The sequence below is a fragment of the Opisthorchis viverrini genome (assembly GCF_000715545.1).
Source record: "Opisthorchis viverrini unplaced genomic scaffold opera_v5_5, whole genome shotgun sequence".
Classification (NCBI taxonomy): Eukaryota; Metazoa; Platyhelminthes; class Trematoda; order Opisthorchiida; family Opisthorchiidae; genus Opisthorchis; species Opisthorchis viverrini.
Window position 1 is genome coordinate 2976776 of NW_008751661.1, and position 16076 is coordinate 2992851.

At 46.0% G+C, this 16076-nt stretch overlaps 1 protein-coding gene across 1 annotated transcript in view; it reads left to right on the forward strand.

Annotated features, from left to right (window-relative positions):
- Nucleotides 1-678: 678 nt before the first annotated feature.
- Nucleotides 679-16076, forward strand: part of T265_00539 (hypothetical protein) — a gene marked incomplete at both ends in the record, with an annotated part of 23181 nt that continues 7783 nt past the window's right edge. Inside the window, 10 exons of the mRNA XM_009164343.1 lie at nucleotides 679-868; nucleotides 9052-9224; nucleotides 9268-9549; nucleotides 9589-9909; nucleotides 10010-10156; nucleotides 10200-10481; nucleotides 10521-10841; nucleotides 12290-12478; nucleotides 12525-12620; nucleotides 15560-15810. Coding sequence (XP_009162607.1) covers nucleotides 679-868; nucleotides 9052-9224; nucleotides 9268-9549; nucleotides 9589-9909; nucleotides 10010-10156; nucleotides 10200-10481; nucleotides 10521-10841; nucleotides 12290-12478; nucleotides 12525-12620; nucleotides 15560-15810 — 2252 coding nt within the window. The remainder of the gene's footprint in view (nucleotides 869-9051; nucleotides 9225-9267; nucleotides 9550-9588; nucleotides 9910-10009; nucleotides 10157-10199; nucleotides 10482-10520; nucleotides 10842-12289; nucleotides 12479-12524; nucleotides 12621-15559; nucleotides 15811-16076) is intronic.

The following is a 16076-nucleotide window of genomic DNA, read 5'->3' on the forward strand; positions in this document are numbered from 1 at the left end:
GTGCCGCAATTGTCGTTTTTGGATTGGGTTTCTATCCATTTCCTGCGCACTGGTTCACGTTTCACACCACTGGTGGTGTAGGTATGTAGTCGACCTGAAAATTCGGTGCCCGTCGTGGCTGGAGATACTGCGAGGCAATTTGGCGGGCTAAACAGATCGTTATGTGGAAACAGGCGTTTTTAGGACTGCAGATAAATAATCCCATTGTTGCATTTTACTACAGTTTGCAACCCAACTCTTTTGAAGACTGCCAAATTGGTGGGGATCTATTGGGCGTGGTGCGGACAGTGGAATTGCAGGACTTTGATATGGGTCCCCAAGTGACGCAACTGACGGCAACGATAGCCCTGCGTTTGCCCTAGTCAATCAGCAGATCTTCCGGCAGCATTCATTTAGCGTGTTGCAGGACGTGCTTCAGAAGCTCAGCCGTCTGGGTAAGTAGATAAAAAATTTCCCAAGTTTTCCGTGGCCATTGAAATATCTCAAACGTATCGGCTAACTGGAACGACTCCGTTGGACTTCGGAAGATCCCGTGAAGATATGTACCCTTCGCGCATATTTCAAGGATAATTTGGGGATCAGTAATTGTATTTTGTTCAGTCAGCCCAAAAGACGACTGCGTCCATTTGTGGGGATGCACACTACTAATGTGTTACTAGTGAGTGGTTCAAACTTAGGATGGGTTTGAGTGGATTTGTGTCCAGCTTTTACTTACGACTACAAGCGAGACGGCTCAACTGGTTAGAGCGCGAATTCGCTGACCAAAAGGTCCGTGGTTCGAACCCGACCTCTGCATCTCGACTTCCCCTGTCTACGCTTGGGCAACCTGGCATTACCTCCTTCGTGCTCCCTTCGCATGGCATGGCAGGTAGGTCTCGGAGGGGTGTTACAGCTGAACTTTTTTTGCAAGCGCCCTTTGTGACCTTTCACAAAGGAATTTTTGATTGTAACAGCAGTAACTTTCCCAGGTTCCGGATATGAAGAATCCCACAATGACGTTCATCCGGATTCCTTCCTACAAATAGACCTATCCACTGGTCATAATCATCAAAACAAGTCTAGCTGGCTTCAAGGGTCGAGTTTACAATGCGGCGGCGCACTCCATATTATTATATGGGTCAGGAACAGCCGCCGCGCCCTGCTGACGTAAAAGTCTTTCAGTGTTTGACCATAGACGTCTTCGGGGCATTTCCCGAGTCTGGTGGGAACACCTGTTAAGCATTGTTGAAGTAAGACGATTTCCCGGAGGAATGACTCACCTACGATGGATGAACTGACCACACCTCATAAGTTGCGCTGGCTTTGTCACGTGCTGCGTACGCCAGTTGGCCGACTTCCTCGAACAGCCCTCTTTCCATAATCGCATGAAGAGCGGAAGCTAGCGGAGGAAGTCAAACAATGAAAGGCATTACCAGATAACCCAGCTGCGCTGTTCATTGCCGTCTACTTTGATTTGGACTCCGAGACACATCGGTGGTTAGAAACATTGTCGAACACAGCCCAGTCCCGCCCTCAGTGGTGCTCGTGTATCCGAGCCGGTGCCTTCAGCGCTACCCTTCCGATCTCCCCAATAAAAACTCTACCGACATCCCTGTATTTAGGCACCATTTATGTCAGATACCGCCTCTAATGCGTAGCTATCTCTCCCAGCTCCCAAAGTCCTCGTCGAATGAAAGTATGACTGTAAGACAGGTGCGCTTATGGATGTGCTATGTCGCATGCTGAATTAGAAAGCCCACTTGGGGAACACTCAAACGCTTAAGGAGGGGGCACCTTAACATCGCCACGTGCTAACACATGACCTGGTATACCACCTGACTGTGCTAATGATTGACGCTGCATTTTAATATACTGTCATCACTATTGCAAATGAGTACCTCTTTGCTGCATTACATCACCCTCCCACGATGCAATGAAAAGTGGCAGTGCATAAATGTACGGTCGGATATAATGCAGATGTTCTGGAAGCAGTCGTAAGTAGTATTCTGTCCTTCGAATTCCTGGCGGGTTTCTTGACAGGTACCCTGGGGCCACACGATTTCCACTATTCCAGAAGTTTGTACTACTGGTAAACAGTCCGCCGAAATCATGCAATTGCGGAAGGTCTCTGCTTAGCGACTTACGCAAGACAACCAGCCATTTGGTGGCGCCAAGCGTACCAGAGTGATGCCGCGTTATTTGTGTGTTAATTTCGTAACAGCGCCAGAAGCATAAAAGAACCTGGTCTTGGCGGATTCAGGGATACAGTCCGCCTGGACATAGGTTGACACGGGACCCTACGGAATTCTTTCATAGACGTTACAGACTAAGGGGCAAGTGTCGGTAAGTACCTTACAGAATACTGTGTATCCGGTCACACCAGCCTCTTCGTCACCAGAGGGAATCTAAGGTACAGACAAGAACCACTTGTTGTCCTTATTTCAGAGTGCGAACATGTAAGCCCTAAGCGAGTTATTTTGTAGGCTTGAGACTTTATTTTGAGGGGTTTGACAAATGTTTGGTATGTACTGTGTACGTCTCATTTAGAAAAAACTGACGGTTAGCGAGGTCATCAAAGATATTTAAGTTCAGTGGGTCGTGTTTTTTTAGTTCTAGCTGTGGCCCATGGGTTTATATCCTCGGTCAGTTTCTGAAATGTAAACGTGACTTTATGCCTTGCAGCGCTATTGAGCTCTGAATTGGANTTCTGCTACATATATTTGGTCAGCAGGAATTTCCACTGAACCTTCCGTCTTAACCCCTCACATATTTGAGTTGACAGTAAGCTACTAAAAGGTTCCCTTATAATTAGTGGTTTCTCAGTTTCCGTTATCCGATTCTTGTTCAAATTTTTCAAGTCGGTTTTAGCCCTGTTTGTTTTTCGACTGCTCCCCTGTGCACCTGTATGGTATCATGCCGACCTAAAGCTGTCACCTTGTAGTGGTGGTCGGGCTTCTTTGCCGCAATAATCCTGCGGACTATTCTTGCTGGAACCCAGTTCTTAAAGGTTCAACCATGCCAGGAAGACCAACGGGGAGCAGCCCGAAGAGGAACAGCGAGTCACCGTACTGTGGGTAATCGTATTATGAGGCGGTCTGGAGGTAAAGTCGTACTGTCCTCTGCGATAGGAGTGTGAAGGCAGTAAGGTGTTCCCTCCAGGCGACCAGCCTGTTCTTATTTATCGAAGCGGCGACGTTGCCTTCCCACGAGGAAGGACGGGTTAGAAAAGGTTGGTCCCAAAAACCGCACACTCCGATCGCCCAACGGCTGACCTGGCCGCCGGCGCATTATTCAATACATTCGAAATACTTTTAAAACCAGAGAGTTTGGTGCTGCTCAAAACGCACCTGCTGTGCGCAGCCGCATCAGGAGTGAGACCGTAATATCCTACTCCTTGCGCTCTCGGGCCAGGCTGGCCTCCTGCAGCCAAATAGGTCAGACTATTGAGTTATTGGCTCCGGGAAAGGTCTCCGAAGATAGCCCTGACAACCGCTGTCTCGCTATCCAGACTCTTGAGTCAGAGGCTAAAGACAGGGCCCCCGAACAAAACACTCCATCCTCCCACTGCCTTGTGGGTCAGACTGTTGAGTCAAAGGCTCAAGTTGGGGTATTTCAACTAAACCCCTTTCTTCGGCCTGGGCAACCTCGAAATATCATTTGCCCTTGCAGCTCTTCGCTCACCGGCCTACTCTCTCGTTCCCTCCCAACCCATCATACACTGCAGTGCAGTCGACCCATCTGCTAGTCCACTAGCCAGTCCCGTGTATCAATCATCGCCCAGAAAAACAAACCGAAATAATCACCTACTAACCTCAAAAGATCTGAATCACGTTGCAGCTTTAAATGTCCGTAATCTATATCAAATTGGGCAACAGGCATCCCTTGCTTCCCCTCTATCGATGCATGTTGTGTCTCCGAAGCACGCATACAAGACCCCACTTCGGTCGTGTCCCTCAAGCCGCTTAGGACGAGCCCAGCTGTTCCACATTTCACTCTTCGGGCATCCAGTGATCCTGACTCAATGGCTCGTGGTATCCACGGTGTGGGAGTTGCATTCAATCCCAAACCAGAAGCGCGTTACTGGACTGGATTCCAATAAACAGTCGCCTTTGCGATGTACGGTTGTCTGGCTCAATTAAGACTAACGCAGGTCGATGCGGTAAACGGCGTTTATTTGTCGGATCAGAATATACAGGGGTCAGTGAGGCAGTATGCAAAAAAGAAAGGCCAGGGCAGCTTTTGCCACCCTCCCACACCTTTGGCGTCGACGTAACGTGAGTTTCTCTGTCAAGTGAAGAGTTTACACTGTGGTGGTGCAATCCATACTGCTTAATGGATCAGAAACGTGGCCCTTACGCGCAGAAGGCATACGGAAAATGTCAGTATTTGATCACCGGGGTCTCCGAAGCTTTTGGCAGGTCCGACGGATTATTAGTGCTGAGTTACGCCAGATGGTCTTAGGAAGAAGGAACTCTCCCGCCATAGATGAATTATTTACGCCTCATAGGTTGCGCTGGTTGGGACATTTACTCCGCATGCCAGAAGATCGTCTGTTTCACAGAGCTCTTTTCTCAGCCCTCTACTGAGTCGAAGCCACTGAGAGTTGGACCATGTATGACCTGGCAACAAATACGAAGACACTAACCAGTAAACTTAATCGGGTTGGCAACTGTCGTCTCTTTGGATAGGGACCCCGGAACTCAACCCACCAACGGTGGGAATGGCTCAATCGCGCAGTTAGTGGCGTTTGTGCATCAAATCTACCGCCTTTAATGCGTAGCTACCCAAGTTCCGAACGAACTGAACATGCCTTCTTTTCCAATGCTTGGCTGTATATTCCACTTCCCCGTTTTCCGGTGATCGAAACTAGCAGCTGGAACCAGTGTACCTATGGCATACGGTTTATAGCTGATAACTTGAATCGAATTCCAAGCGTTGGTACTGCTCGTGCACTTGCTGCAAACCGAGAGGTGATCAGTGTGTTCTTGGATAGAGGGGAATCCCGTTTAACACTCACGAACTTGACTCCTTCCTTATGTAGTCAGTCTGTGGAAGAACATGCCGAATCCATACTTAGGATGTCCCCATTCGTCCGACGTTTCCCCTCGTTCGGTGTGGTTCGTAGTAGGTTCTTTAGGCTGGTCACCAGTGCTTAGTTATTATCGGAAATTGCAGGGACGGCGTTTTTTAGCTCTGCCTGAAAGAAACGTCTAGTCCGTCTGAACGACATTCGCATTCCATTTAGGTTCGTTGAGAGCTTCCGCCTACTATAAACCAATAGGACCATATAACCAGCTACCTGTCTAAAACTTCGACTTAAGATTGTTGTCCGTTGTAGAGTATGCCATTGGGCTCCGATCACAGCATTGTGCGGACACGCATATCCATCCGCTCTGCCTCTTAAACACCGGCTAATGTGAAGTTGTTCAGCTCACCACCTGCAAAGTGCCTGTACCTCAGCAATACCTAGTTAAATTGGCTAGGAAGCTCCCAGAACTTGACGGGCACAATGATGATTTGGATGACGACTAGAAAAGGTGAAAGGACTATGATCACAGCTTTTGTAGCCGTCTGCCCGAGGCCGCTTGCAATGAACACTAGATGTCGTCATGATCAGCAGCTCTGATCGAAGCCGAGAAAAGTCTGCCATCAGCCAACGACTAAAACGATGCGCGCATATTCCGTCTAGTGACAGAGTGCTGGTAGACAGCGAAAGCTCTGGAAACGGATAAAGCTTTTGCAAGGGCAAACAATCTCGTTCTATTCCAGCTAATCCGATCAACAGGTCTGTGGAGGACCGATGTCAGTGAACCGTTCCCCGAAAAGGATGAGGCCTCAATTTACTTACAGACAAGTTGTCTTGAACAATGGGTTGTACACTTTGAAGGACAATTCAGGCAGCCTCTCCAGCTCGGCCTCTGGAAGGACGAAATAAAACTGGACAGAACTTTGATACCAATCCGTCATGGACAACTGAAGTCCAGCGTGCAGTTTCATTATTTCAGCGCAACAAGGCAGCTGGTTCAGACGGTTTGAATCCTGCACTCTTCAAAGAAGGTGGTGATTCCGTCGTGAATAACCTAACGATCCTACTCCAAAGTATCTGGGATTAGGAAAGCCTGCCGATAGAATGGACCTGCTCGATGGTGTTTCTTATATTCCAAAAGGGTATAGGAACGTCGTGGGAGAACCATCGGGATATCGACCCAGTGGTATTATCCTACGCAGGTTGATTCATCATCGGAAAAGGTAGTTCCCCTCGAGATTCAAGGTGAATTTCTCCCTGGTGTTGGGTTACATTGATTGTGTCTTCCCTTAGAGTCGTGTTGGAACCGCGCCATTACTTCCTACTATCAACAGTGATAGCTATTCATCGGCGATCGGTGATCTTTGGAAGGTGTGTTGTGTCTATCGACAAAGGGTGTCCCTTCTAAATTCTTATCTCTTATAAAATCTTTATGTACCTTCTCTTGTATACGCGCACATCTACGGCATATTCCCCCAAGTTCATTTAATTCAGTGGTGCTAGGCAAGGATGTCCTCGATATGCTGCTTGAGTCTTTGCCTCCCTCTAGCACCTCGAGGATCGAAATAGTTTGAGGCTTTCTTTTGCTCTTCTTGGATTGGACGCTTTAGAAATGCGAACTATTTTCAACAGCCTAAATAATTCTTCTGTACGGTTCAGTATGCACCTCTTATGTGTAAAGTGTAGGCTGCTACTATGAGACTGAGTGGGATCGAGCACAAACTTTATGCTTGTAGGTGTATTAGTGCACATGTTATGGTTGACATTGGTGAGTTGCGGCGCGTATAAAAGTAAATGCGATGCGAAATGGAAGCGGGTCCAAAAGGGAACTTATCGTTGGTGAGAGTTCCTTGGTGAAAGTCCAGACAGCGGGAACGTGTTTTCTCCGCAGCATAGCTGCCACACGTTTTCCATAATTGTCCGTGGAGTTGTGGAAAGTGGTTGACCTCCTGCTTCCTATGTGCGCGCGCGAGTCCCTGTGTGTTAACTGTGCTGGGTTTTCCTACGTGTAGGTACATTTGCGTGTGCGTAGGATTGTCAGCTTACTAGATGGTACGGATAGTCAATGTCAGACGAGTCACCTTTGTGTGACGTGGTTTCTGAGTGACTGTGAGCTGAACAGTCGAGTATGCGGGTTAAGGGATGGCTACAAATACTCCCCTTCTAGCGAAAGATAAGTTCGCTTACCTGAACGGTTCCATTAGTGGTTGAGGATTGGCGAAGGATGAAATCACTTCCGAAATCGGGAAGACCATGGCAGCGTTTGCCAACCTCTGAGATTTATGGCGTTGGTGTGACATCTGTTTGACTGTTAAGGGTTTGGTGTACAATGCCGCGGCCCGATCTGTCCCATTTTATGGATCCAAGATATAGGCGCTGCGTCTGGAGGACCTTCGATGCAGTCCATGTGTGGCCATCAGTGCCTCTGAAGTGTTGTGTGGGTCTCGTAGGAACATCAGGTGAACAATGGCGAGGTATACCAGCAAAGTAACTCTACCTCGATAGATCAACGGGTCATTCCAGAGGTTACACTGAAGGCCGCTTGCCTCATAAAGCCCTTTCTCACCCAGCCGTGTGTCGGATGGAGATGACCCAGAAGCGGACGATCCACGACTTGGCTCGTATCGGCCAACTGAGTCGCGTCGGTAACTACCGTTTCCCCGAATGGGAATCGTTGGGTGAAACAAACCAGTGATGAAAAAGAAGGAAAGCGTTCAGCTGTAGCACCCTCCCGGTGCCTAACTGCCATGCCACCCGAAGGAAGCACGAGGGCTGGGATACTGCCAGGTTGCCCAAGCCTAGACAGGGGAAATCGAGAGGCGGAGGTCGGATTCGAACCACGAACCTTCCGGTCAGTAAATTCGCGCTCTAACCACTTGGGCCATCTCGCCCAACCAGTGATGAATGACCCTGACAGATGTGAATATCATGCAACCATTGATGGTCTTGCATCAAAATTATCGCCTTCACTGCGGAAATGCCAACCCTTACTGTACGGAACAAATAGGACCATTTGACATCCACGTACCGATTGGTCCATCGCCTCCAACACGTGGCTCTCATTACCTTATTCCCTTTAACCTTCAGCTGTAGCAGCTGGAACCACTGCACTTCGGTGCACGTTTTCAGCTGAAAGCCCGACTGAACTAAGCTGATCACCAACCAATGGTGTGATTTCGTTGATTGATTCCATAACTGCTTAGGAACGACTGGGAACCACCGTGTAAAGTGGTTAGGTTGTTGAACAGGCTACTTCACCTTCAAGTCGAAACTACTCTGTCAGGAGGGCTGCTTTTATGAGAGATATTTTCGATGCTTTCCTCTTTCGTTCGTTCACAAATGTCGTACAGCGCGAAAATTGTTTGACGACAAACTTACGGACGTGGGCTTCTACAATGTTGACGTTACTGTCAGCGATGAAGCTTCAATACTGAAGATTGGTGTACTGCCGCCGATGACGATGTTGATGACAATGATGACGAGTGTCGTTCTGAAGGGCTATCCACCACGGTTGTTAAGCCCTGAATGCATGGCTTATCGTGCTTCAAAAGAATCCTCTGTTTAGACAGGCAGAGGAGTCCTTTGTTGATTGTACACTTCTATGTGACAGTTCTTCTTAAACTTGAAGATCACCCTGTTCTAGGGAGTGACTAGGGATTTTAGGGCTCACCTGAATATTGGTACAGTAATATTCGAGTTCGGTTCAACCTTTAATAGGCGCATCATACTGCTGCACCTTTCCCAGAAAACACGGTGAGAATGGGATTTTCGACGCCTCTTGAAAGCGGCTTTGCTCCGGCGTGGAACGCTGTTGTGGCTCATCTAGGTCAGTTACCATGCATGAGGAAAGATTACCGTATTGCGGTTTTTCTTTAGTTCAATCGTCCCCTACCTGATGTGGGGTTAGTTCAAGGATAAAAGCTAAGAGGAAGACTTCAGTAGTATTTATCGTGATATTCGTCGTGCGCTTTGTTTCCCATTAACCTATTTTTTATCCTGCAGCCCAATGGATGTAGAATGGGCAAAACTTTTGGGCGAAAACGTAGCCGAGAAAGTGAAAACCATTGGTCAGATATGGTCTGCGATGGGCATAGAGGGCACGCGACTCCAAGCTAGGAAGGAAACGCTGTCTACTCACTTGTACTCTATGCTGGATGCAATGTTTGACGAGGAGATAGTAGCACAACAAACAATAGTGAACTCAATCAAGGAACTCAAGGTAATTCCTCCTGGTCTAACCATGATTGAAAATAATTTCGAAGGTGAAGATCAGTGAACTAGAATCCGAACTCGGTTTTACCCACAGCACATTAGCTGAGCCTTTGAATTTAATTCAGACCGAGAAAGCACTGTTTGACCGTTTCAAATTGTTGGAAGAGAAAGCCTCCTCAATTACCGAAACTTTCAATAGCCTCCGTAATGAAGAAGAGGCTCTGGCTGCCAGGTTGGATGAACCAACGGCTGTCATTCTCTTCCGACACGTTCCGAATCAAGGTCAGCTGCGCACGCTCAAGGATAATTTGGATTTTCTCACACAGGAGAAGGTATGTGACCAAACCAAGCATTCCTTACTTGTTTGATAGCGCTCTCGGCTGCTTCGTCTGTCGGAACTGCGACAGGAAATACTGAACATCCATGGAGCAGTCGATATCGGGGATCTAGCTACACGCAGTCTTTTCATTCGGCTCAAATCCGAAGATGCTCTTGAAACACTCCCCCTATCGAAGGCGTTTTTGTCCGAGGTTGATACTTTGCAGTGTGCCTGTGAGCAGCTTCTCTCTGCCGTCCGGTCTGAGTGTGATCAGTTGTGCGTAGAAATAGAAAAGCTTGCTCTTCGCCTCAATCTTGATCATGCGGATTTTCTGGATTTGGATCAACCAACGTCCTCCAGTTTCCTCACTCAAGTAAGTATTTGGCTATTTTTTATCCTGCAGCCCAATGGATGTAGAATGGGCAAAACTTTTGGGCGAAAACGTAGCCGAGAAAGTGAAAACCATTGGTCAGATATGGTCTGCGATGGGCATAGAGGGCACGCGACTCCAAGCTAGGAAGGAAACGCTGTCTACTCACTTGTACTCTATGCTGGATGCAATGTTTGACGAGGAGATAGTAGCACAACAAACAATAGTGAACTCAATCAAGGAACTCAAGGTAATTCCTCCTGGTCTAACCATGATTGAAAATAATTTCGAAGGTGAAGATCAGTGAACTAGAATCCGAACTCGGTTTTACCCACAGCACATTAGCTGAGCCTTTGAATTTAATTCAGACCGAGAAAGCACTGTTTGACCGTTTCAAATTGTTGGAAGAGAAAGCCTCCTCAATTACCGAAACTTTCAATAGCCTCCGTAATGAAGAAGAGGCTCTGGCTGCCAGGTTGGATGAACCAACGGCTGTCATTCTCTTCCGACACGTTCCGAATCAAGGTCAGCTGCGCACGCTCAAGGATAATTTGGATTTTCTCACACAGGAGAAGGTATGTGACCAAACCAAGCATTCCTTACTTGTTTGATAGCGCTCTCGGCTGCTTCGTCTGTCGGAACTGCGACAGGAAATACTGAACATCCATGGAGCAGTCGATATCGGGGATCTAGCTACACGCAGTCTTTTCATTCGGCTCAAATCCGAAGATGCTCTTGAAACACTCCCCCTATCGAAGGCGTTTTTGTCCGAGGTTGATACTTTGCAGTGTGCCTGTGAGCAGCTTCTCTCTGCCGTCCGGTCTGAGTGTGATCAGTTGTGCGTAGAAATAGAAAAGCTTGCTCTTCGCCTCAATCTTGATCATGCGGATTTTCTGGATTTGGATCAACCAACGTCCTCCAGTTTCCTCACTCAAGTAAGTATTTGGTCTCGAGAACTGCACTCATTTGCAAATCAATTTGGTTTTCACGAGAGACTCAACTGAATCTCTCATTTATGATATTCTACAACTGAATGTGCTGCACATAGACCACTGCCTCATGTTTCAGTTGGCACGATATTCGAGATACCGCAGTATATTGTCATAAAGTAGACTACTCAGAATGTTACTGAAAACTCTTCGACAGCCCACGACCGGTTTCGCCCTTCTTGGGGCTCATCAGGTGGGCGCAGTCCACGAGTTTCCGTCAACCTTATGTTCTACTTGAACCCAAAGTGGACTGTTTTCGAGAAATACACTCATTTGCAAATCAATTTGATTTTCACGGGATACTCAATAGAATATCGTATCACAACTATCCTACGTAGCCTGTTACTTGCACTTGCGTATCTTAACATAGTTTTTGTTATGTACTGTCTGAGTAAGGTATAGGATAGTCCCCGATCGAGGATTTTGATGCATTCGTTTTGGTGACGGCGCCTCCATTTCGCGTTCTCTTGTACTTTTATCTAACTTTGGGTAGACATGTCTAGACCGTACTAAACCAGTAGTAATGTTAATAATAATGGCCTAATGATGGAGGTTGGTTCATTCCTTAGTGGTCGATTACGTCCTGCAGTGCATCAAAGACGGTGGCCATCAAATACTTGAAGATTTTTTGTAGGTTTTTGTTTTGGGCTTTCCAGGCTTCGTGGCCGTATAGAAGGGCGAATTGAGACGTTTGGAATACTTCCAAGAACATATTAGAAAAGAGTCCGAGTTATCGATAATAAACTGCGTTTTACTTGTCTAAGAATAAGCGTGGATGAGCTGAAATGTACACCCAGACCTTCAGTACGAGTATTTAGGGCGATAACATTAATAAGCAGACGACAACAATGACACGGATCTTTCATGCGAAACTCTGCTTTCGGGAAATTTCACCTTTGTCACCTCGGACGACGGAAGTCAGTATTTGTCATTACCACATAACTACTGATTCTATGTCAGATGCATTCATCAAGCCTTCTACTGCAGTCTAGTGGACGTATATCATTAAGTTAATGACAGTAACCAAACAGTCGAATTATTCGATAAATGGATTTCCCACACTTCTTGGCTAGAGTCGACAGTTTTATTCCAAACTTTTCGTCGCTAGTCTTGTACTGGTTCGTCAGTGACTGTGTCACCAATTTATAGCTGTCACGGCTGTCAAATACGTCGTTTCACTGGTCGAAGCCGTTAAGATTGTGACCGAAGAGCGAAAAGCTTAACTTTTTACAATTGTCTTTTTTTTAAGTTACTCTGAACTGCTTTTCAAAGTAGGTGTACTTTGTATCTTCTGTACGAATCGAATTTGTTCCTCATAACCACCAAGGCTTCTCGAAATCTTGCTAAGCTCTATCCTGTTTTTTTTAAAAAAAATCATTTCCACCAATTCTCAGCTTCGAGAGGAACGTGATCGCTTGACGGAGCTGCGACGCAAGAACTTATCTGTTTTCATACATAATTGCCGAACAGAACTTCAAGAGTTATGGGATGCATGCCGTCTCAGCGAAAACGACCGAGTCGCGGCGATGAGTCGGGATAGCGAGGATTGCAGTGAATCGGTTCTGGAGCGACTCGAAGCCGATGTAATCATCTTCAATCTTTCGCTTCTCACCTATCGTGACTTTGTAGATTGTTTACTGGAAAATTTTCTATGCCGACCACAAGGATGTTTTTGAGTCGTTGGATGCGTGGCAAACTAGTTTCTCACAATTCAGGGACACTGAGGTATGTTGGATTTTCTCCACTCACTAATGCGAACTTTTTACTGCCATTTTCCCTCATACGGTACATTGTCTGTCTAATTATCCTTTCTGCAATAACCCTCTAATATAACAGTATTGTCTTTCAAGCCAGTACCCTAGGAATCTAGTGAACATTGTGATAATCAAATATTCTCCGTTTTTCTATAATCGTAAAATAGGATGAATATTTCACTCGCTTTGTCTTGTCATTGTGACCCTAGGTATCCACAGTTTCCGTTTCTTTCACACACAATATATCTTTTCTGAAGAATTGTAGTCTTGGCGTTTGGTATTTTGCTAGATCTCTTTGCACGACTGATGCCCTTTCCTGCACGTCACGAATGGACACTTGTCAATAGAGGTGACTTAGTCGGCAAGACCTTTTGAGACTTTATTCGTATGAAGAGTGTTCCTAGCATCAATCTCATCTTGATACCGCATTGAGTTGAGTACGATACGTATGAGTACCGAATCCAACCAGGTCGCACGGTGAATCGACGCGGGCATTAGTGTATATTGCGCCCGAAAACAGTATCTGCTTAGGTCAAAAGGAAACTCCCGGGGCTATGCCTACCAGATAAACCCCAAGATGGATGAAACCGATCGCGGGCTATCGAGGAGCTTTCTGCAATCTTATGTGCTGTTTGTGGTCTCCTGTCTTATCCAGCCATCCTTTGGACTTTCTAGCTTGCTGCCTGCTTTCTTATTTGGAATACAAGCTGCAGGCGACTAGATCTGATTTTACGCTCTCCGCAGAATTCATACGATGTATTATTTCAGTGACCTGTCCCCTAAGTTAAGGGTACGAACTCTTGTTCGCTTAGTGTTGTCTATGGAAAAGGCTGTTCCCCACTTACTAGTGGCTCTCGAACTAGCCTCGATGAACCTCTTCTCTTTCTTTCCATTCAATCGTGATCATCGTTATCCAGCGTGGCGGCAATGGAGGTACCGGTTCAAACCAAACCTTTCTGGGATTGACTAGTAAAGATTCCTCTTGAGTGCGACGTGTCTCACTGTGTACAGCCGGCATCTTGAAGCTTGTTATTTTGAGTCCTCTTTCTCAGGTGGGATTGACACTATGGAGCCATCTCGTAGAGTTTTAGCAGTGCACTTCGTCCTACAAACGGAAATCAACTCATGCTGGGAAGTTGGTAAACATCGTGCAGTTGCTTCATCCTTATTGGGGTCCATAAACACTTCGCCTCTTGAAAATTCATGGTGGCTTCGAAACTGTACATAAGAGCTCGGCCACTCTTCTGTAGCTACGATTGACCGATGAGTATTACGATTAACCGTCGTTCGTACACAATTTAAAACGAATCATTCCTCGGTCATCCACGACATACCATGACGAATGCGGGCGGAAAGCATGGCAGTAGTGTAATATCTTGTAGCTCGATATTTATCTAGAGAATGTCTTCATTCTTCTGCAAATTAAACCGGCGGGCCTATTGCTCTTCGGCTCTACGAGGCCACATTGACTTTTCGGTGCGCTCGGAACGACAACACGATCGGAAAGTTGTGGCCCAGTGATACCATGGTAGTTGGACGCATGAAACTCAGCGTTCAGTAGCATACCAAAACGTCGTAATACACCACGGGTGTCATCACAAACAATGCCAACAACAGCTTGGTCGTGACACTGTGCCTCAAAATTGGACAAAACAATTGAACATTTTTATATTTCGTCTACTCGGTGAACAAGCCAGATTTAAGTACGGGCAACGGTAGAGAGCCTCAGATTTTCCCAGCTCAACGGCGTCGATAGAAGATACGACATTTAGTCAGTGTCACTCGAAGCACTTCAGTGAGGTCTATATTCATTTTCACAGTGTCACCGCGATAAGTTACCCTGTTAAAAAACACTGGCCTGGTTCTGGTTCTAACACGGCTGATCCAATTTTACCCATTCGTTCAGCTACTGAAATCATGTCAGTAGCCGATAATATATCAGATTTACCGTCAGTGGCAGTTTCGAAACTACTCCTGAACGCGAGGGATTTTTATTTTCACACCGTGCATTTCGCAACTTTTTCAGGAATTACCTATTTGATTGCAGAATGGTTAAAATATATCACGGGAACGTCCAGTCCTTGCTGCGTTGCAAACCCGCATCGTCAGGCTAACGGCGAAGTGATTATTTACAGTTTCTAACAAATCCTGGGAACCCAAAGTTCAGCATCATAATTTCGATTTGCTTACTGCTATTCACATATTCACAGACAAATTAATATATTATTTCTGTAGATAAGTAAAGTACTAATATATTGCGAGCTCGATACTTGACTTCCCTGTGTAAAACTGCCCCAGGTTACTTCCAAAAGCATAAAAATTACACAAATGAACATCACCCGGAAGAAGAGCAGATTGTTAAGCAATGACCGGAAGTGGGCATAACTGCGATTGGAATGTGCGCCAAGACACACAATTCAAACCGACTGGCGATAGTTCAAGACAATCTTGGGATCTCTTAGCTATTCAACAAACTATTAAATAACCATACTTAACTATTAAACTAATAATTAGCACTAAGTGCTATATTACTGAGGAAATGTTTGCTTCCATGGCTCAGCAGTTTTCGGTGACTTACTGGCATGAACTTAAGGATCCTCCCGAATCTTACGCCAGACATTATACAATTCCGGAGTCTTGTTTCGGTTCACCTCATGACCTAGTTGTCTATTAAAAGAAATTGGAATTACAGAAACGTGAATACTGTTTGATACAGGATATCACCCAAGATCTGAAAAACTGCCTTTCGATGGAGCAATCGTTTTTGCGTTGAGTTGTATTTTCTACTCACGTGGTTTGATTGGTTTATCGTTTTGTTTTTACTCTTGTCCCCGGGAAAATTCGAGTATTACTCGTCAGGAAAACATCAAGAGCCACACTCATACTCTTTTTCTCTGCCTTCATTCATAGTTGAAAAAGAAAGATCCAATCATTTTGAAAAACCGTGGTGGAATATTACTCCAAGTCGAAAAACAGTACAAGCAGTTACAGCGTGAGGTTAAACGTCTGGAGACTCTGCTTCAAAAACTGGCGGCGGATCCGTTGCATTCAAATCTAATGATCCACGGCATGAAGATACTGGATTTTATGGAGGCCTCTCGTTGCCAACAGCTAGAAGATAAGGAGAATGATATTAGTCAACGAAGGCCGGCTCAACTTAAGTGAGTTCTCTCCGATATGATGATGATAATGATATGTTCCAAGGCTTCGTCATTACTGTACCCTACTTTGATGTGATTATCTCGGGTGGATGGACGAACTTCATGGCATTGCGCTAGAATCCCGTGGGAATTCGCTATATCCTCAGAACTACGAGGCCTCTTAGTTCAGGGAATCAATTTTGTGCTTCACACAACCACATGCAACTTGCAGAGGAACTGTGAAAATTCGGTGGGGGGGTGGCGGTGTACAGTACCTCATCCTAGCT